At 39.3% G+C, this 22105-nt stretch overlaps 1 protein-coding gene across 1 annotated transcript in view; it reads right to left on the bottom strand.

The window, feature by feature from the left end:
* PPP1R21 (protein phosphatase 1 regulatory subunit 21) overlaps nt 1-22105 on the bottom strand; it is a 62812-nt gene that overhangs the window by 35792 nt on the left and 4915 nt on the right. The window contains exons 2-11 of the mRNA XM_032352053.1: nt 17480-17548; nt 14416-14562; nt 11249-11350; nt 9569-9733; nt 9346-9404; nt 8300-8394; nt 4601-4653; nt 3962-4111; nt 558-659; nt 382-470 (exon numbers count right to left, since the gene is read on the bottom strand). Of these exons, the coding sequence (XP_032207944.1) occupies nt 382-470; nt 558-659; nt 3962-4111; nt 4601-4653; nt 8300-8394; nt 9346-9404; nt 9569-9733; nt 11249-11350; nt 14416-14562; nt 17480-17548 (1031 nt within the window). The remainder of the gene's footprint in view (nt 1-381; nt 471-557; nt 660-3961; nt 4112-4600; nt 4654-8299; nt 8395-9345; nt 9405-9568; nt 9734-11248; nt 11351-14415; nt 14563-17479; nt 17549-22105) is intronic.

Raw genomic sequence — 22105 nt, 5'->3', positions numbered from 1 at the left:
TATTGATCCACTTGTAGAAGCTAATTACTATAACCCCCATCTAGGTGTTTACGGCAAAAAGGATAAAATTGAAAGATTTCTTTCAGTAAATGTGTTATTGACAATCACTGAAAATACCGATTCACAGCATTATATAGTTAGAGCAGTAACCACATTATAGAACTACTCAAAAAATCCTAACTGGTGCACTACAATTCCATTTTCTTAAATTTAAGTTTATGCCGCTCAAGCCATTAAATGACCCTTTCTCACAGAAGTCCAAATTGGCTGGGGTACAGAACGATCAGGCAGCTCACAAGGGGCACACATCGCTTTTAACGCCAGCACAGGTCAGGGGACACCCCACAACTCCCGGACCTTCCTGGCCTCAAGGGTAAGTACCTTTTCAACTGATAAGGAAGAATCTTCTTAAGAAAACATATATAAGAGGTTAGATGCTCTGAAAAAGTTTTCAATTTCACAGTTGTCTCCTGGAAAAGAAAAATAATTTCATGGTTAATAGTGTTATTTGACAAAGAGGAGCTTCCACTTCCAGAAGTAAAACAGAAGAAAATTACCAGGACAGTCACAGTATCCTCAGTAATACTTTCAAATAAATGAAGCATTCCTTCCTCAAGAGGGCGGACATAGGACGCATTTTCATGAAGGTATTGCGAGAACTACACAGAAGGGAAAGAACTGTGAGTTACATCACTAAAAAACAACAAGTATCCACAGATTTATAAATGGAGTTATAAACATAAATTCTCTTGGAAACTTTTTCCTAAAAAGTTTTTCTAGGAAAAGGTTTGGCCTTTACAAAATAGAGATGCTCACCTCTAACAGTCCCAAATACAATTCCCCAAGTCCCCATCTCATTCCAAAAGAAGTAACTTGAAGAGGGATGACATCATTAACAACCAAATGTGGGAGGACACACCAAGGAGACACTGCATTACAACCCACACCAACAGGCCTTTCCCCAAACACCTGCTTCTCTAGAGAGGTCTCAGAAAAGAAAAGAAGAGAAAAGAAAAGAAAGGTCAAAACTGTATGAAAGATTTTTATGTTATGTGCCTCATTTAAAAAAAAACACAACAAATCTATTGAGGATAGCTTCTTATTTTTACTGTGTACAAGGTTCAAGGTTCACAAATTCTAGGAATATAATTACCACCAACATGAGGATTAAAAAACTTTTATAACTATCACCAATACCTTAGTATTTATAAAGAACTAATTCAGTATGAAGAATAAATTCAGAAAAAAAAATCCTATAGGGATTTAGACAATTTAAAAGCAAAAAGTTATTTTCCACTTGTGAAATATCTCAGTTATCAAAGTACTGTATAATGGCTCAAATTTTGATTTCTCAGTATAGAAATATAAGATCTCATTATGCAGAAATGTGATTCCACTGGCCATACTACAAACTATAGGTATCTGGCCCTACGCAACTCACTTGATCTCTCCGGCCTTCAATCATAGATGTCTACTTTGTGATTCTATGAACAAGTCTAAATGCTCTGGTCATCTTTTAACAAGTGGTTTCTGAATTTCGGAATAATAGAGACCTATTCAATAATAAGACTTATTAGAAAAACCACACAGAACCTTTCATAGGCCAAAGGTAAAGTATTGAGAAATACATGAATTTTTCAAAGTGATGAAGTGTTTCAGGCAAAATTAACATATTCTCACTGTGTGGGCATAATGAGGCAACAAACTAAAATAAAACTCCAGAAAGGGATAAAGAACCAGTATTGGGTAAAATATATTTTTTGATATTATAGGAAGTATAAAAGAAAATAGAACTTTTATATTAAAACACTGCAGTATTTTTTTCCCTACCCAAGTCAGCTGAAAACTTTTCCCCACAGTGAAATTAAAAAGCATTTCAAAGGCCCAAAGTTTGTTTATTAATTTCAATAGAGGCAGAGAGTCCAATCAAAACTGATGAAAACCAAGCACTTCTTGAAGGTTTCCTATGGGTAAGGTATAATGATAATAAGAACTAACCTTTATTGAGTGCTTACTATGTGCCAGGCACTAATCTTAGTACTTCACATGTATTATCTACTTAATCCTCAAATACACATACCTGTGAGATATGTACTCTATCCTCCATTCTAAATATCAGGAAACTGAAGCACAGAAAGGTTAAATAAATTGCCCAAGGGGACACAGAAAGTGGCTGGACCCCAGTCGTCTGACTCCAGAGCATAGCTTTTGCTCTACTACTAGGTACTTACTGGATACATGGACATAAACACTATTCAAACCTTGAAAACACTGCAATAATAATGCAAAAACAAGCGATCAGCTAAGTAGGAAAAGTGGCATATTCATTTCAGAATGCCACATTATGGGACACTTAGAGCATAAATCGATGGCAAGATCCCTCAATTTCTTCCCTGTGGGACCCAGCCTTCAAGATGGCCCCAGTGATCCCTGCCTTGGCTATTCCTGACTTTGTGTAGTACCCTTGCACACTCTTTCAGGGCTGGTCTCTGTGACCAAGACAACATGGTAGCAGGGATAGTATTCAGTACTAAGTCATAACAGGCATTGTGGCTTTACTCTCTTAGATCACTTATTCTAGGGGAAATTAACCTCTGCCTTGAGAAACTCCAGTAGTCCTATGGAGAAGTGTACTCAATGAGAAACCAAGGCTCCCAGCCAACAACCAATACTAACTCACCAGCTGTGTAAGTGAGCCACCTGGGAAGCAAATGCCCCACCCTAGTCAAGTCTTGAGATGAATACAACAGCCTCAGTCAGGTTGACTGAAAGCTTATGAAAGATCATGAGCCAGAAGTCCCCCAGATATGCAGATACTTTTCTCCTTAATTCTTGATCCACAGAAACTATGTGCGATAATAAATGTCTGTTGTTTTAAATGACTAAGTTTTAGTGTAATCTATTACACAGCAAAACAGAACTAATACGCTATTTATTTTTGCCTTTTCAGTTAAACGTGATCTTGCAAGGTACTTGAAATCCTTTTGTAGAACTAGCTGGAGAGAAAAAAGGAAAGAAAGGAGCAAAATTTGCCAGGCCCCAAAAAAGCACATGGACTAAAGGGAATGACAGTCAACCCTCTTCTTATTCCTTATTTAAACTTCACAAACCCTGAAAATGCCCCAAAGCTCAACCAGAGAAGTAGTTTCACTCCCACTCCATACCCCAGCAGGAAAGGTCAACTATACCATATATCCATATATATATATATATATATATATATATATATATATATATATATATATATATTTTTTTTTGGTTTTAAACATACCCAGTGACAAAAGTTATACAGTGAGTACAAACAGGGAGGGAGAAAATGCCAGCAAATTAGGTTTTCCAACAATAAAATGGCACTTCCCATTATGTCACACCCTGGTCAAAAAACTGCAATAGTCCCTCATCCTACATACAAAGCGAGTCTGTGCCTTGGACCGACCTTAGGGGGCTTCCAGAGTCTGCAGCCATGTTTTTTCCTTTGCAACTTGACCTCTCGCTGCACTTCAAAGACTTCACACTCTTGCCAGAACAGTTTGCTTTCCACTCCCTCCCCACCCCAACCCACTTTGTTACACCTTCCTTCTCTGTGACTTTGCTCATGTCTTGCCCTCTTCTGAAGGAAAAAAACACCTATCCTATTTCTCTCCTCTTCAAATCTTGCTCATTTGTCAAAGCCCATTCAAATCCCCAGAGACTTTTTGGCGGACACTACCACCAACAGCAATCTCCCCTCCTTGACAACTTTATATTCCTACTGGCCTTACCAACCACACTTCCCCAGTATTTAATTTCTTAAAAATTTCCATGTTTGCCACATTTTATCTTAAGGTCAAAGACTCGTGAATTCTGGTTTTCTTCCATGTCCCCCACAAAACTTGGCTGATGCACAGCAGTGGTCTGAAAAGAAAGAACGTGTCTTCCTACTTGTTCAGGGCAGATAACAGGTATACGGAGTTAAATTTACCTTCTGATTCAAAGGAGATATAGGCTCAATGGCAGAATCAATAGGAAAAATCTGAATCCTCTGTTCTGTATAGGTGTGAAAGTTCAGAAGAGCCGTCACCAGATCTTGAACAAAAGCCAGGGCCTGCCCAGCAATGTCCCGCATCTTCAGCTTTAAAGTGAAAAGTATATCAAGTCAACTATCCAATTACTCTTCTCAAGCAACTTTCTTAAGTCTGGTTTTAGAGAAAACATTTAAATTCTAGTATAATTAATCCTGACTTTAAATTCATTTGCTCCCACTTGGATTTTAATATTCCCATCTAAGGAAATCAGAAAACCATCAGTTTGGGCAAGCAGACTTCCTCCACTTAACCTAGACCATATAAGTGCAAGGCCCACCAACCTATAAGAAAGATATGGCTCACAAAGTAAGTGCATCCTGTAATTCAGTTCTAATGGTATCAGACGAAAGCAAAAAACTGTATTACTTATCAATTCAATAAATAGCAAGTTACATAATTTTTAAAAAAATGTATAAGAAAGTAAAGCCAAAGTTAAACACAATGGTTTAGTGCACTAAACACAAGCCCAAACAATAAATTCTTGTATCTGAGAAATCTGACATACACATCACTGAAAATAAAAACATCATCATTACCTGATGTCTCCTATTGTGGAGTGGAACATTCAGAGCGTTATACTGACTATATTCTACAAAACAAAATTGGATCCACATTAAGTCATTTACGTTTAAAGGAAAATAGCGTAACTGAAAAATAATGAATGCCCTGAAGCAAAATCAGCTTTACATAAGAATTTGAAATGATTAAAGCTACAATCATAGCGTGAGAGAATAATGGAATTTATATAGAACCAGTTGTTTCTCAGATAAAGTAATACTTACAATTTTTTTTCAGTAGGCTCCATGCCCAGCGTGGGGCTTGAGCTCACGACGCAGAGAGCAAATCACATGCTCTACACAATGAGCTAGCCAGGGGCCCCCAAATTTTTAGGATAAACAAACAAACCCTGAGTTTCTAAGAAATCACTTTGAAAACTTGAGGCCTATCAGGATTACTTGGAAAGGCCCATGACGTTCTTACCATGTTCAGTCATGCTCCCTTCTAAAATATCCCTGCACACAGCTGCCATAACAATCGTCGAAAAATACCACGGTTTTCATGACACTACCATATTCAACAGTCTACCACGGCTTGCTACTGCTGATCCCAATGACTCAATTCTAACTCTTCTGGGTTGGCTTCCTTGTTTTATCACAGTCCTCCTCTCTATCCGACTCTGCCCCCAACCTCTGATAGCTTCCCAACACCTGGCCTCAAACTTCAGTCCCCTCCTCCATCTCTACCAATGTCTACACACCACTTCAACCCCTCAAACCTCCCCTCCTCTGCCTGGTCCTAAGTCAGAAAGAAACTGGTGCCAAAATCCAACTCTGAAAGTCCCTATGCTGCTCTCAGCTAGTTCTCTCTTACGGCCCCATTTCTACCAAGGGCTTGGTCTTCCATTCACAGTCAGTCTACTTGCCTATCAGTCTTCTCTGGGCTTTACTTGTTATCGTTCCCAGACGGGTCCATCTTTTCCAAGAATGCTCTTGCTAACATAAAAGGAGAGGAAGGTGCATGACATCCTAATTTACCAAACGTAAGGGGGCTTCAAGGCTACTCCACAATCCATGACTTCATTGCTGTGTCCCTTTCCAAGGCATCAGCTCCAAACCTTCTCCATTTTAAGCCCCTGATACCATTCTTCCTCTCCTCCCCTGCCCCACGGTTAGGGCGGCATCATCCTACAATGCCAGGAAGACCAGAGTCAAAGTACAAGGGCTTCTTAAATTTCCTACCCTCCACCTCAGAGTCCATGGTTTCCCATATCCTGTCCTCAACTAACCTTCCCCCTGGGTCCCCAGCAATAGCTCCTTCTGGTCTCTCAGGCCCTAATCCATCAACCACCCCTCCTTCTCCCTATACCTTCAAAATTAATTTCAAAAAAAGCATTTGTTACAGCTTTTAAAATTCTATGTCCACAGTAACTTCTTCTCCTTTTCATACTGAATCCTCCACTGGGCTCCCATCCTTTCCCACCTGCTCAAAGACCAGCATGTCTCTGCCTATTTCTCAGCACCCATCCATCTCTAACCCTCATGCTAGCCATCTGCCATCCACCTCTACCATGCACGGAGTCACCAAAGCAGCTGCCTTTACTGCCACCTCACCCTCTATGAGCTCCCCACAGCACTGCTAGAACTGCCCAGCCCCACCCAGGCTGAACACTCCCTTCCCCAGCTTCCACGTCACCTCACTTCCCCAGCTCCTCACCACCCCCACCACCTCAGTCCCTCTCCTTCCTGACGCCTGTGAGGGAGAACTCCCCAAGGACGCTGTGCGGGCCTCTCTGCAATTTGTACCTCATTCCCACCACTCTCAACGCCCATCCATCCCAGCAGGGTCAACTCCAATCTCTTTCCGCGGTCTAGGCTTTTACTTAGAAATGTGTACCCCAATAGAAAGACAGATGTACACTGATGTATCTGTCAGAATATTAAACAACAAAGTTAACCTCATCACCTTTCCCATAAACCTGCCCCTCGTCTGCCTCTCTGATTTCTGTCAATGGCACCACATCTTCCCCCACCAACAATGCCTCCTCGGCTCCCTTGCCTGCTTACATCCATCTCCTTGAGAGCTCAGTCTCCAGCTTTTGTAACAGCACACCAGGACTAGCATCACAACAGTCTTGGTCCCCTTTCCCCATTCTAGCCTAGTCTACACTCTTGTCAGGCTAATTCTGTGAGTGCACAGATCTCATCGTGACATTCCCTGGATCAAAGGCTTCAATCCCTCCACCATCTTGTGAACTGAGTCCCAACTCCTTGGCCCACAACTCTAGGGTCTAGCCCCACTCACCTTTTGAGAACTTGCCTACCTCCACCCATTCTAGCCTCCTGTAACACTTAGCTAATTACTGCTCTTCAGACCACAAAAGTACCTTGTGTCCCATGTACCGCACTCCACTTAATTCCCTGGTTTGTTTTCCTGAATCTCTACCCAATAAAACCTACTTACACATACAGGCCCTGCTCAAAGCACACTTCCAAAAAGACTGCCCCAGACAACCCCTCCAGCAGTAAACTGTCCTTCCTCTGAAACCTAAACAGTCTCTTTATTGAACAGGTTAGCTGACATTTTAGACATGTCTATACATTATCTCTCCACTCCTGGACTAGAAATTCCTTTAGGGTAGAGCTTTTTGTCTTAGAAATTTCTGTATCCCTTGTGCTCCCTATCCATCTAGGCACTCAGCACATGATCTCTAAATTTTGCAGAACTAAAAGTAACCCACGCTGATATGATAAGGATCTAAGGCAGGGTGACAACTAGTACTAGAAAAGGAAAGATAAATCCAAAAGAGATCCAGAAGGAAATTATTAGAACCTGATGATTAATTGATAAAAGGATTAAAGGGAAAATGAAATGCCAAGATTTCAAGTCTAGTGAATCAAAGTATGGTAGCTCTATTTACATTAATCTAGAAACTTGATTACATTAATCTAGGTATTATTTTTCAGAGGAATTTAAGCTTTGATATAACAATGACATATGCTGATTTCAGTGTTAGATCAAACTGTTTCTCTTTGGTGTCTTTTCTTTCCTCTTTTCTTAGGTCTTCCGGAAGAAAAATTTAGAGGAAGTAAAAAATTTTAATCATCTGAATGTAAAAAAGGAAATCTGTACTTATCTGAATATAAGCTTCGAAATTCCAACCAATAAAATAAAACATATTCTTTGTTTTTAACGTTCAAGATTTATTTTTCTCTAAATTTACAAAACTGGCATCTATTACACATGTAAGTTGATTTTTTTTTTAAGTTCTTTTTCTTGCTCTTGGGTACAGAGATTACCAGACTGTTCTCAGGATGAACAGGAAGCCGGACTTACCCAAGTCAGCTCCCTAACTATCAGTCGGGACCACCAACCATGCGGGAGATACCAGGCTTAGAAGATCCATCTCCCACCACCCTTTTCCCACTCTCCCCACCATGAACAGATTTTTCTTATACAAATTTTCAGGTACTATACGTGCAGGTTGGTTTTTAACCTAGGGATATGCTCAATATGTGCAATAAAAAAAAAATGTGGATTTGAGCTTTTTCTAAGAAGGCTGACTTTGGACTCAGCTTCCCTATGATATAGGAGGGCCATAGCCAATCAAAAAAAAACAAAAAGAAAGCAACCTTCTGTTGAGCCAATGAAGTTTTTTGCCAAACAGATTAAAAACTTCTTTAATTAGTTCATTACCACAGAGAGAGGTTCAAAGTTGCAAATAATGGAATACCTACTTGTATCATTAAAAGGTACTTTTTCCGTGATGATTGATAAGGATTCCTCTAATCTACCTGACAAATCGTCATGAAGATTCTTTAACTGTAATTGACTGAAAGAAAAAAAAACAAAACACAAACCACATGATCACCAGTCAGACAGGGGATCCTCACTTCCTTGTTACCACAACGGCTGGTATTAAGCTTCCAGAGACTCATGCCTGACCCCGGGATACTCTTGGTGGTGGATAGTTATTAAAAGATGAAGATAAGGAAAATAGTAATCCTCAATTCTGAAGCCCCTGAGACTTCTGTTAAGACTTTCAGAATTTATCACAGTCCCAGTATCTAATACAATCCTGTCAGTTTATTTCCCCAAGTACAAAGTAATCTTAAAGCCATTTCAAAATCACAAATTTTATCTTTCTTATGTGCCTGACATAAGTGTTTGCTCAAGTATCATAGCAAAGTTCTTTTATATGAGATGAAATCTGGTAATTTTTGTTTTAATTCAATTATGAGCATGGGTATACATTTAAACCATGCCATGTAATTCTACCAATTCTACTAAACTGAAGAAATTCACGTGACTGATTCTACTGAAACCTAAAATATTATGTCATTTATCAACTAAATGCTGGAGTATGCTTTTACCACCCATCAATTCATCATATTCGAATTTTAAGATTTAGGTATCTCCAAATTAGATCCCATAGCCTCCATTTTATTCAAAATATACCACTAAAAGTCTGGCACAGTAAAAAGGAGTCAATTTTCCTGCCTGGAACTCTCAGAAAGCTCTCTTCAGGGTAGCCTGAAACAGAAAGCACCCAGTCCTCCGTATTGGAGCCCTAGGACACCATCTGCAGGCTGAGGACTCACACACAAGCCACCTGACCAAGAGTGTGTCAGGCCTTAGAGATAACAGAACTGAGGAGGACCCTGGAGATGACATGCTCCTTGCTCACTTCAAGTGTGCGATTCAGAGGGAGAAGCCGCCAGACCAAAACTCAGGTCTTCCGATTCTTACTTTGGGGCCCCTTGGAATTCATGTTTCCACATACCATTCTTCTGTTCGAAGCCGACATTCCTTGGCCTCCTTTTCTAGAGTCTGAGATTTTACCTGAATTTTAGAAGAAAAAGAAAAGCAGATGGCTCAGGCGATAGATAAGGGCACACTTAGGAGACACCACAGGCAACAGCCTCCCCCTGTGCATTCCATAAAGTACACAGAAGATTCACAAGAACCCTATCTCCTAACGTGCTCTCCCCAGCAGTGGGGCTTACTTCTAGTTTGGCCTTGTCATTCTGCAGTTTCTCAATAGTTTCCATGTACTTCCGCGTCAGGCCATCGACCACAGCTTGGTGCTGGGCCGCCTCCATCTCCAGGGTGGCCAGCCGACTCCTCAGTTCTGCTTCCACATGCTTGTGCTGCTCGTCAGCTTCAAAAAACTGTAAAGAAAATATCATCTCCTCTGCTCACAATATCCAAATATACAAAATGGAGAGAAAAACAACAGCAGTAACTGCTCATTGAGCAATTTTGACATGGTTCCATATGTTCACTACGCAACACCCACTGCACAGGCATGATCTCACAGAATCCTCACAGAATGTCAGAGGCGGTGTTATTGTTATCCTCCTTTCCACATGGGAAACCAAAGCTTCAACCTGCCTATTGTAGAAATGAGATATGAACACAGGAGATCGATGCCGAAGCCTACACTTCTTCCTCTCAGGCTCAAGGATTTCTTTCAAACAACTTCTGGCATACAGAGAATTCAACTGACCAGGGCATAACTCTTCTGATATGCTAACTTAAATAATCAAAATTCAAATAGATGTTATCCCTAAACAGGTAAAACTCTTTTCCTTAATAAGAATCCAGTGCTGGGGCACCTGGGTGGTTCAGTGGGTTAAAGCCTCTGCCTTTAGCTCAGGTCATGATCTCAGGGTCCTGGGATCAAGCTCGCGTCTTCTGGCTCTCTGCTCAGCGGGGAACCTGCTTCCATTCCTCTCTCTCTGCCTGCCTCTCTGCCTACTTGTGATCTCTGTCTGTCAAATAAATAAATAAAATATTTAAAAAAAATAAATAAATAAGAATCCAGTGCTAATTAAGAATTATGAATGCTTGGGGCACCTGGGTGGCTCAGTGGGTTAAGCCTCTGCCTTCAGCACAGGTCATGATCCCAGGATCCTGGGATCGAGCCCCATACTGGGCTCTCTGCTCAGGGGGGAGTCTGTTCCCCGCCCCCCGCCTCCCTGCCTCCCTGTGATCTCTGTCTCTGACAAATAAGTAAATAAAATCTAAAAAAAAAAAAAAAAAAAAGAATTATGAATACTTAACAGAAAATGCAGTTCAAAAGGTTTTTTTTTTTCATTTTTTTAACATTTGTAATATGTTAAACTGAGAATTAATGTGTATTTATATTCTACCAGTTGACTATGCTCACCATTTCACAAAAAATTTAGGAGGCACAGTCCAAGATATTACACTATGACTCTTAAATATGCTAGATGTTGGGAGGCAAACACTGATTATTCAACATTTCATAAATATTTGAGCTCCCGCCATGAGTAAGAACCTGTCCTGGGGGAAGGCATACAAACCAACACGGTGTGCACCCGAACACACATGTGAACAAATATAAACCAATTAAACAGTAAGAATTTTAAAAACAAACACTACTTATTGATAAGCCCCTATCTAAATGATCCAACTAATCATTTTCTAGATAAAATGAACAGTGCCTACTATATTTATATACTGTTAGCTAAGTTATTCTATAGTCCTCTAAACAAATGCATACTTCAAAATACACATCCAGATTCAGATAGGAATGAGATTTAAGAAATGAATCAATGACATATATACCTAACAACCGCAGGAGACACCTCAACACATACACAATCTAGATCATACAACACATTTTTAATTTATGGGGGAAAACAGAAAGATGTTCTCACTTGTATATGCAACCGCTCATTCTCTTCTATCTTCTTTTGCAGATCTTCATCAAAGACACTCTTCTGCTCTTGACTCAACTGAGAAGAAGATTCTCCACTTTTCTGATGGAAAGAATAAGTTATGTCCACATAACTTTCATCCTTTAGAGAAACATCTTAAGGTACACAGATTCTCTATCACCTTAGTAGCTTGTCTCTTCTACGTGTGCACATTCTCAAACAATCCTGCAAAAGGTATACAATCCATCATTTAACTTCTCCTATTCAAAACAAGTAAGAACTGCAAATATTGGAATGGGCAGAAAAGCTTAAAAAAGAAAGAGAATAAACTGATAAGGCTCATTAATCTTTGCAGATGAATTCAGGAGGAGTTCTATTGGAAGACACAGCAGGCTCAGAAAGCTAGCCATAAAAATATGCTAAAAAATATCATTTCAATCAGAGAGGGAGACAAACCATAAGACACTCTTAATCACAGGGAACACACTGAGGGTTGCTGAAGAGGAGGGGGCTGGGAGATGGAAATTAAGAAGGACATGTGATATAATGAGCACTGGGTATTAAATAATACTGATAAATTACTGACCTCTACCTCTGAAACTAATAATACATTATATGTTACATTGGGAGATGGAGAGGAGAAGTGAGTTGGGGAAAATCAGAGGGGGAGACAAACTATGAGAGACTGTGGACTCTGAGAAACAAACTGAGGGTTTTGGAGGTGAGGGGTGTAGGGGGTTGGGTGAGCCTGGTGGTGTGTAATAAGAAGGGCATGGATTGCATGGAACACTGGGTGTGGTGCATAAACAATGAATTTTGGAACAATGAAAAAAATTTTAATTTAATTAAAAAATATAAAAATACATTATATGTAATCAATTGAATTTAAATTTAGAAAAATAAAAAAAATATACTGTTTCAAGTTGATCTTTTGGTTTGGGAAATAAGTTTTAGCAATTCCATGAGTCTGAGTTGTTAAACTCCTTTAAGAAATTGTAACAAATTAATTAGAATTCACAATGATAAATTCATACAAAAGTTGACATAAATTTCTAATTTTTTAAAAAAAGTAACCATATTAAAAAAAGATACTATAAACAGAAGGAAAAAGCTCAAAAATAATAAAAAGAACCTTCCTTTTACTTTTTTACCAATATTAATTTTTTTCTAGACAGAAGAATAGCACTATTTAAGAGAGAAAATAATGAACATTTGTTTTCATAGAATACAAGAGCTGAGACTATTCCAAGGATAGACTAACAATGAAACTGTGTTCAGACATCAGTCACCACCCTTCTCTGCCTTTCTTGTGCCCTCACTCCTCACTTAAAATGAAGTTACTTACTGATACAGTATGAACCAATGATTACAAAACCCTCTGAAAATGGAGTAGCTATATTAAAAATGAAACAAAACAGGGGTGCCTGGGTGGCTCAATCAGTTAAGCAGCCGACTCTTGACTTCAGTTCAGGCCATGATATCAGGTTATGAGATCAAAGCCGATGTCGGGTACTGTGCTCAGCACAGAGTCTGCTTAAGATTCTCTCTCACCCTCTCCCTTTGCCCCTTCCCCTTCCCTGGGTTGTATGAGTGTTTTCTCTCTCAAATAAATCTTTAAAAAAAAAAAAATAGGGGCACCTGGTGACTCAGTGGGTAGGGCCTCTGCCTTCAGCTCAGGTCATGGTCTCAGGGTACTGGGAGCGAGCCCCGCATAGGGCTCTCTGCTCAGCAGGGAGCCTACTTCCCCCCCACCCTGCCTGCTGCTCTGCCTACTTGTGATCTATCAAATAAATAAATATTTAAAATAAGTAAATAAATACATAATAAATAAGTAATTAAGTAAATAAATAAATAAAAACATTAAATCTCCAACATGTTCGGGACAAGAGAGCTGCACAAGGAAGACAGCCGAACAGCATATTTTGGGCATTTTGGGTCATTAGAGCTCCCAAATTCGGAAAACTTTAATTAGCATTAATTCAGAAGTGATATATCCAAGCCTCTGTGAAAACAGCAGTGGGGGAGGATCTCACTAACCTGGGGAGCATGTTTGAAGTACGTATGGCTATTCATTCCTCAGGTTCTCGGAATTTCCAGAGCACATGTATTTTGACAAAATTCCCCAACTGATTCTAATACATACCTGTTTTTGCCCTCTCTGTTCCCCACTTCTTTGAAAATTACCACTCTAGAAAGAACTCTTTCATATAGGGGACATGTATATGAAAAGGTGCTAACACAGAATAACACTGATTGCCTATTATATGGCAAATATTGTCCTAGCCACCTTTACAGGATCCCATTTAATACTCGACAGAGTATCATCCCCATGTTGCTGATGAAGAACCTGAGGTTGCAGGCTAAAATGGCAGACAAGGAACTCAAGCCTGGGCTTAAACCCCCCTGGAAGAGCACAGGAAGGCCTGTGCTCTTCCCTCCATACCGTGCTACTTCAGAGTTACTACGTGCCTTCTTCTTCCCTCCTACCTTCTACTTTTACTGCTTCAATCCACACATTTGCCGGGTGCTGCTCTATATACACACGAGACTTAAAGTTTCAATCACTACCCCCACACTTAAAAAAAAGCACAACTTCTTAATCACAGAATGTTCTAAAGTACCAAACCATCCGTCTTATGGAGTGAGAATCATGTCTCTCTATATCTACCATAATGGGAAAAGTTATTTTTACATGACCTGATAAGAATACTAAATCAGCCTCATAGAAATAAATACTAAGAAATATTTGCAGCAAACTTACAAAGTCTAAGGAATGAGTATTTCAATTGCTATTTTCACATGAGCTGTTACACTTCAAAACTGTTTCTCATTTTATTTGCCCTACCTTGAGTTAAGGGCAACTGAAGGGCAACTCAGTATAACTGAAAGATACCAGTAATTTTGATAGTCCTTCCACTTTTCTCAGACACGAAATCTAATACTTGCAGGTTTGCTCTTAAAGAAATTATTCAAAAGTCACTCACATATAAAAATGCCCTAATATTACTACATATGATAATAGTGTCTTCTTCCTTAACCCAATATCCAGGCATAGTTATGGAACAGTAGGAAATGTGCAGGGGAAGTGTTCTGTTAAAACGCAGATGGCTTGTAGATGTCTGCTCCTAGCAGACAAGGCCTCCCTAACTTGCCTTTATTCGACCTACCTTGTTTTTCTTGCCTCGGGGTTCACTTAGAGCCAATTCATCTTGAAGTAGTTCTACCCTCTTGGCAAGCTGCAGGTTTCGAAATGTCAAACTGTCCATTTCCTGCTGCAGTTTTCTCAATGATTGATCTTTCATTTTCAGTTGTTCCTACATCAAAGTGAAAACAGACCACTCCTTATAATTTAGCCTTAAGGTTTCAAAAAATATAAAGAAATTATTTTTGTTTCACTAAAATATGATAAAACCTCTTGCTTTAGGGAATTCACATTGTATGTTTATCATGCCGTTCCCATGTTTTTAGCTCTGTTTTGTGACAAAAGCATTTTTTTTTTTGGCCAAACCAAGTAATATTAAAAATAAAACTTAAAAACCATATACAGGGGTGTCTGGGTGGCTCAGTGGGTTAAAGCTTCTGCCTTTGGCTCAGGTCATGATCCCAGGGTCCTGGGATCGAGCCCCACATGGGGCTCTCTGCTCAGCAGGGAGCTGCTCCCCACCTCCCACCCCGCCTGCCTTTCTGCCTACTTGTGATCTCTGTCAAATAAATAAATAAAATCTTTTAAAAATAAATAAATAAATAAATAAAAACCATATACATTGAAGCAACAGACAGTCACCAACTTAAAGTAAAATATCTATAACTCTGTGTTGTCCCATAATGTTGTTATATAGATGTCGGCAGTGAGGAGGCACAATGCCTGAGGCGATAATTTTATAAACTTCAATTATGAAAGAGAAACTCCTACTTATTGATGATGCCCTTCACTAAGAATGGGAAACAATTTATTTGCATTCATTTTTTTCAATAAATCCTCCCTCGATTTAAGTCAGTCAAATGAAATCCTTGCACCACACTTAATTTTACTTTAAACTATTCTGATTTATCAAAGATAAAAATCAGTATTATCCTAACAAATATTTTTAGATGTTACATCAATTCACCTAAAAGTTTTAAGTAAAAATAGAAACAAGATCTAAAATCTAAACAATTTGGGCGCCTGGGTGGCTCAGTGGGTTAAGCCGCTGCCTTCGGCTCAGGTCATGATCTCAGGGTCCTGGGATCAAGTCCCGCGTCGGGCTCTCTGCTCAGCAGGGAGCCTGCTTCCTCCTCTCTCTCTGCCTGCCCCTCTCCCTACTTGTGATCTCTCTCTGTCAAATAAATAAATAAAATCTTTAAAAAATAAATAAATAAAATAAAATAAAATCTAAACAATGTATCTTCTATTGCCCATTTTGTACCGTTTACACTATAATGAAGTAAGAAAGTGGAAAACTAGTAGCATTAAGTAGACAAAGTTTTCTTTTCTATTGTTTTTTAGAAGCCCTTAATTTTTGCTTGGAGCTGAACAGTAAATATAAACCCAGCCTATATCCAAATCATCATGTATTTCAAATTAAAGAAATCCAAATCAATGAATGCTTACTATGTCCAAAACTCACTGAAGAGACAAACCCAATCTATCAAAAGCCTGTTGTAACAGAGGATATCCCAACCTTCCCATTGAACAAACCAGCTAATTGCCACTCTTACTAGAACTGTAATGACCACTTCAACTAATAATAAAACAAAGAGTAATTTCTTTACATCCTTTTAATTCATCCCAGCTGACTAATGCTCCAAGTCCATTAACCAATCACCATTTTCGGAAGACAGCTATCTCAACCTCTCTGTAAAACCTAGTTTCTGCAGTAGGGACAATGATAATGTTATCTGCCCTCACAAATTGACTGTGAAGGCAGAATGACTGAATGTGAAGACCAACTGACAAGAGTGGATATAATTGTGCTTGGCACAATACCTGACAAAGTGAGAGCTCAATAAATAGAACCTGCCGTCACCAATGTTACCACCATTGCCACCATCGCAGAGTTAATAAAACACAACCAGCAAATGGTAATAACATGTCCAGAGTGAGCTACTAAGACAAACTAGGAAATACTTTTCCTATATAGCTATAACATGCCCAGAGTGGGCTACTAAGACACACTAGGAAATACTTTTCCCAGTCATAGGTTTTAAACATCGTTAAAAGATAATGATTATTTCTTCAATGATTTAGGCTAAATAATAACTTGACTAACAAATCCTGACTCTAAATAAGCTTATTTTTAATAATCTTGGTTTGGGCACTAGGAGGTTTGGAAGTATGGGCACGGTGTTCTGAGCTGCCTCAGCCCCAAGTCTGTGCAACAGCACCGGAGTTGGGGGCACTTTCAAGACACAGTTCTCTGGGGGTGGGGGTGCAACACTGGCTAAGTAAAAGGACATATTTCTGGGTTACCTGAGTGGGATCACCCTGGATAGGTCACTGGTGAGGGGCTATTCCAGAAAGAGATATGATTAAAGGGAATCCTAATCCCTTTTGTCTCAACAGGGAGCAAGGCAGAGGGTGAAGAATGACATAAACAGTGTATTTAATGGAAACAGGCCAAGACGAAATGTATATCCTAGAGTTAATTTTAAAATACCACAAGCAGTATTTATGACATGCCTACCGTATAAGGTAGAAACAAATTTCTTCAATTCCCACCGTATTTCTCCTCTCAGTTAGTAAATGTTGATGATAAAATGTATCACTCAAACAGAGTAACCTGATTTACACAGGTTATTACTATTAAATAGCTCAATCCAAAAGCAAGATTAATGCACTAAATGATTCCCACTTTCAAATTCATTCATTAGGGGACAACCATCTGCTGAATGCTGAGCATATAAATATGAATATGACATGGGCCCCCTCAGAGTGCTGTCTAGTGATGAAGACAGATAAGAAACTCCATTAATCCCCATGAATTTAGCTAAAGAAAGGCTGTGAGGAAACACAGGAGATAAAGTCATATAATTCTTTTTTGTGATATTTAGCTAAGGAAATCAAAGTGTACCACATTCATACCTAAGGAAGTAAAAAAAGTTAAACACAAAAAACTTTATTACCTTCTCCTAACCCTAGTGAATCAGTGTCATGGTTGGGACTTTTTAACACAGAAAACTAGCTGACTTCCTTGCTTTGAATATCACCAAACACTAACTTAACCCTCACAATACAAATATCCTGCTTCATACCTTTAAAGCAGCTGAATTCGCTTGTTCATCCACAACACCTTTTTTCAGGACCTGATTCTGAGCCCGAAGCTGAAAAAAGAAGAAGCAATAGTTAATTTTAATATAAAGCAATCACCTGTAGCAAGGAAATCACTTATCGTTACTTCACAGGAATGATTACACTGAGTAACTATGTTCTCACATATGTATGAGAATAAAAATATTAGCAGGGAAGAGGACAGTAGATATCATCATTCCGCCATTTTTCAGATTAGCACAGAGGCTGAGCTGCCCAATGACATAATAATAATCAGTGGCCAAATCAATACTGAAATACAGATCTCTTGACTTCCAACAAGAATATGGTTCTTTCTGTAAAACCAAGTCTCCTCCTTAAATAAAAACTAGTACAAAAAACTAATACTGAGTATTAATACAATAAACTAATAAAACTAATATAATAAATAATATGGTATGTATAAATAATACACATTTATTTGTAAAATACATACAATCAGACTAATTATAAAATAAGAACTCTATAGGGAATCAAAGTGTAGGGCATTAAACATACCCAGCAGGACACTGCCCCTAATATTAGTCATGTAAGTATCATCCCCCACAATAGCCTCAGAAATGGTAGACTTGTAATGAAGCATCAGCGAAGGCAGTGTATGTATGAAAGCAATGAAGAAGACTCAATCCAGAAGTTGGTAACAGCAGTTAACATTTGAAAGCTCATCATATACCAGATACTGTCCTAAGTGCTTTCCATGTATTATGTCATTAATTTTCACAACGCTAGGAAGTAGGTACTGTAATTGTGTCCACTTTACAGAAGAACAAACTGAGGTACAGAGAAGTTAAGTGGCAATGCTGAGATTCAGACCCCAGCAGATTTGACTCCAAAGTCATAATGCCATTAGACAATATTGGTTACTATTTTCTAAAGCTATGTATAAATGAGAAAAGAAATAGGCTGGAGAGGTTGGGAAAGTCTTTGAAGAGGTAGAATGTGGGCTTTTTTTTTTTTTTTTAATCAAGGTATAACTTTATTTTAAATAAAGCAAATAAATAAAACAAATTCTTGATTTATTTTAAATCAAGAATTTTACAGCTAAATGAAATGTATGTATGTATATATGTATCCAACTACCACTTGCAGGATTTCAAAAGATAACATCCACTTCTGTAGGAAGAGGAAAGTTCTCTGCAAGGATAACACTGAGCACGCAAGTAGAAATATCCAAGTCCTACGTAGCCAAAGCAATACTACAGACTTATATTCTGAAGGTTCAGGATAGAGACCATGAAAGACCAGGTTCTGGGGAGTGCCTGGGTGGCTCAATGGGTTAAGCCTCTGCCTTCGGCTCAGGTCATGGTCTCAGGGTCCTGGGAGGGAGCCCCGCATTGGGCTCTCTGCTCAACAAGGAGCCTGCCTCCCCCGCTCTCTCTGTCTGCTGCTCTGTCTACTTGTGATGTCTCTCTCTTTCTGTCATACAAATAAATAAAATCTTAAAAAAGAAAGAAAGAAAGAAAGAAAGAAAGAAAGAAAGAAAGAAAGAAAGAAAGACCGACCGACCAGGTTCTGCTCTTAGAAACTGAACAAAGGGAATGACTTTATCTGTGAGCTTAAAAAAAAAAAAATTTGCTACTAATTCTAACTCAGATCTGTCTCCTGAGAACAGAAATGACCCTCCTCTGTGCCAAAAGAATAGGAATACTTAAATACTAAACCTTAAACTGAGTATGTGTAACTCTCAACAGAAAATTTAGCTAAGAATCTAAGAAAAGGAGAAATACTGCAGAATATTCAACAGCTTGAGCGAAAGACAGATTAAAAAAGTGAGCTTCTCCTATTTTTAGAAAGTTAAAGATACAGTTCACTACCACAGAAGAAAGAAGACCCAAATCTTGCTCTGCCATTTAGTAGACAATTTAAACTTGAAAAATTCACTAACCATTCTGAGCCTCAGTTATATGGTCTATAACACGGGTGAATACATCTATCCTATCTTCCTTCTTCTGACATTGTTGTGAGAACCAGATAAGAAAGCTATGTCCAAGCACTTTCTAAATCTTAAAGTGCCCCAGGAATGGAAACAACTTTTATTACTAGACTAGAATCAAAGGGATAACAGACAACATTATAACTTGCCTGGGGTAAGGCATTGTACTAAAGGATATGGAGGAGAGAAAGAAGTGAAAGAAGTGATTTGCCAAGAGATTAAATTTAAAAGGGACAATACAAGATAACTAGCAGTACTTACTACTATTTAAATTCCCTGCGGGCCCATGGCCCATACTGGCCTGCTACCTAATTTTAAAAACATTTTTTAAAAGATTTCTTTATTTGAGAGGAAGCACGCAGGGGTCAGGGCGGTGGGAGGGTGTGGCAGGGAGAGAGGGATAGAGTCTCAAACAGACTCTGGGCTGGGCATGGAGCCTGGCGCAGGGTTTGATCTCACAACCCTGAGATCATAACTTGACCTGAGCAAAAACCAAGAGTCAGTCGCCTGACTGTGCCATCCAGGAACCCCTACCTAATTTCAAGTTTTACTGGAACAAAACCACACTCATTTCCATATTGTCTATGGCTGCTTTTAAGCTACAATGACAGAGACAAGGAATTGCAACAGAAAATGTACGGCTAAGCCTTGAGTATTTACTAACAGTCTCTTTACAGAAAAGGTTGGAGCACCTCTGTTCTACAGGTTCAGAAAAAAAGTAAATTTTACATTTACTAATTTATGTTTGACTTCGGTGCTCATTTCCCATCTACCAATAAAACTGGAGCTCACGATAGAGACTACAGCTCACTTCCCTGTATTTCCTGCCCACAGATAAAGATCAAAGCCACAGACAGAGAAGATACTCGATAAATGCTTCATTAACTAATCAAATTAAATACTGTATATAACGGGCTTGTGAAGGTAATGCATCACACAACTATAAAGCTTCATTACTCTAACAGTGCCTCTCTGACCGTTCCCCAAAGTTTGTTTCCTGCATCAGTGACAGGGTAACTCCAGCCACTAATCCCTGGTACCGCAGAGCTTATAGGTCGTTTTCCCCCATCCGGGGGGAGGTACAAGCAAGTAGGTAGAAAGGCCAAGCAGTATTCCCAGCACTTCGGAATACTGAAAATGGTAGAACCGGTGGGCGTTTCATGTCAGAGACTCTGAAACGGAGATCTGTAGATGATTTCACTATTTTGAAGCTTCGAATTGGGCTTTGGGTGAGGTTTAGAATGGGCTTAGGGATGTGTAATGCACAAATTACTTTGTAATGAAGAAAAGCTTCTATGTTTAATAGTTTGTTTTATAGGGTTGTAAAACCTGTAAAATGTCAAAATGTCCATTGTAGGAAACAGTCATGTAAAACTGGTTCTAACACAGAAGACTGTTGGGGATTAGATGAGAAAATATGTATATGTGATTCATCTCTCTTTCCCTACAAACTCTTCCAACAGTCTGTGACTGAAGGTAATAAATCTCTAATCTTGGACCCGTTATTCCATCACAGATTGTCAAAGCGGCAGGAGAGATCCTAGGTGACTCGCCCCCACTCTCTGTCCCTAGAGCAATAGCTTTGTGATAAGCCTGACTGTTCTGGAACCAGACTTATGTAGAGTAGTCTATAGAGTGGTCTTCAGCGATTTAGGCTCAGGTTTTTTGAGGATTCTTGGTGTCCAGTAGGACCACATGGTTCCAATCATTTGGAGAAATACCTGTAGGCTCTCAGTTGTGGCTGGAGTTATTCCATCAGGGAGTCAGGAAGCAAACCTGCTTCTCTCAGACCTGCCCTCAAATGGAACCCTTTCTCCTGTTCCTGCTCCCATGCAGGGCAATTCATTAGGACAACACCCCACCCCAACCCCTGCAGTCTATGTGCCTCACCAGTATCTGGATGACTTAAGAGAAGAGTAGGACGGACACCCTAGCTTTTCTAAGGCCTGACTATTCAAAGTGTGGTCTGCAGACAGCTTCAACAGCATCACCTGGGAGCAGACTCTCAGGCCCCACCCCAGACCTACTGAACCAGAGTCTGCCGTTCAACAAGGTCTTCAGGCGAGTCACAGAGACACTTTGTGTCTGTGATGCACTGATCTAGGGGCTAAGCTAGCACTTTCTAACCAGGAGCCAAAAGCCACATGTGCCTATTTAAATTTAAATTTAAATAAAATCTAACATTCTGTCCACTAGTTGCACTAGCCACATTGGAAATGCTCAAAAGTACTGCACAGCCAGTGGTTTGTTGATACAGAACATTTTCATTCTCATGGGAAATTCCACTGAATAACATTGAACACAATACTGTTTTCCAATCAAACTTTAGTAGTTAAACTCTACAAATTATGGGTCGGGGGGGGAGGCTGATACTAGATTTTAATCCAAATGATACTCTTTTTTAATCCAGCTCCTGAGTCAATTTTTCTTACAGGAAGGGACAATTAACCAGGTTCCACCAAGCTCCACTATCTAGAAAGCAAACACACCAAGTCAAAACCAACCCTTCACCAATATGAATAGCTATTTCCTAAGAGTGTAGACCCAAAAAGCTCCCAAAGTCAATCTCCATCATCACCAAAAGAAGAATCAATTGCAAAGTAAACTGTTCAGAGAAACACTGGATGTATGACTTTCC

This window comes from Mustela erminea, chromosome 7, assembly GCF_009829155.1.
Source record: "Mustela erminea isolate mMusErm1 chromosome 7, mMusErm1.Pri, whole genome shotgun sequence".
NCBI classification, from domain to species: domain Eukaryota; kingdom Metazoa; phylum Chordata; class Mammalia; order Carnivora; family Mustelidae; genus Mustela; species Mustela erminea.
Note: the sequence above shows the minus strand (reverse complement) of the source record. Positions and strands in the feature narration are given on the sequence as shown.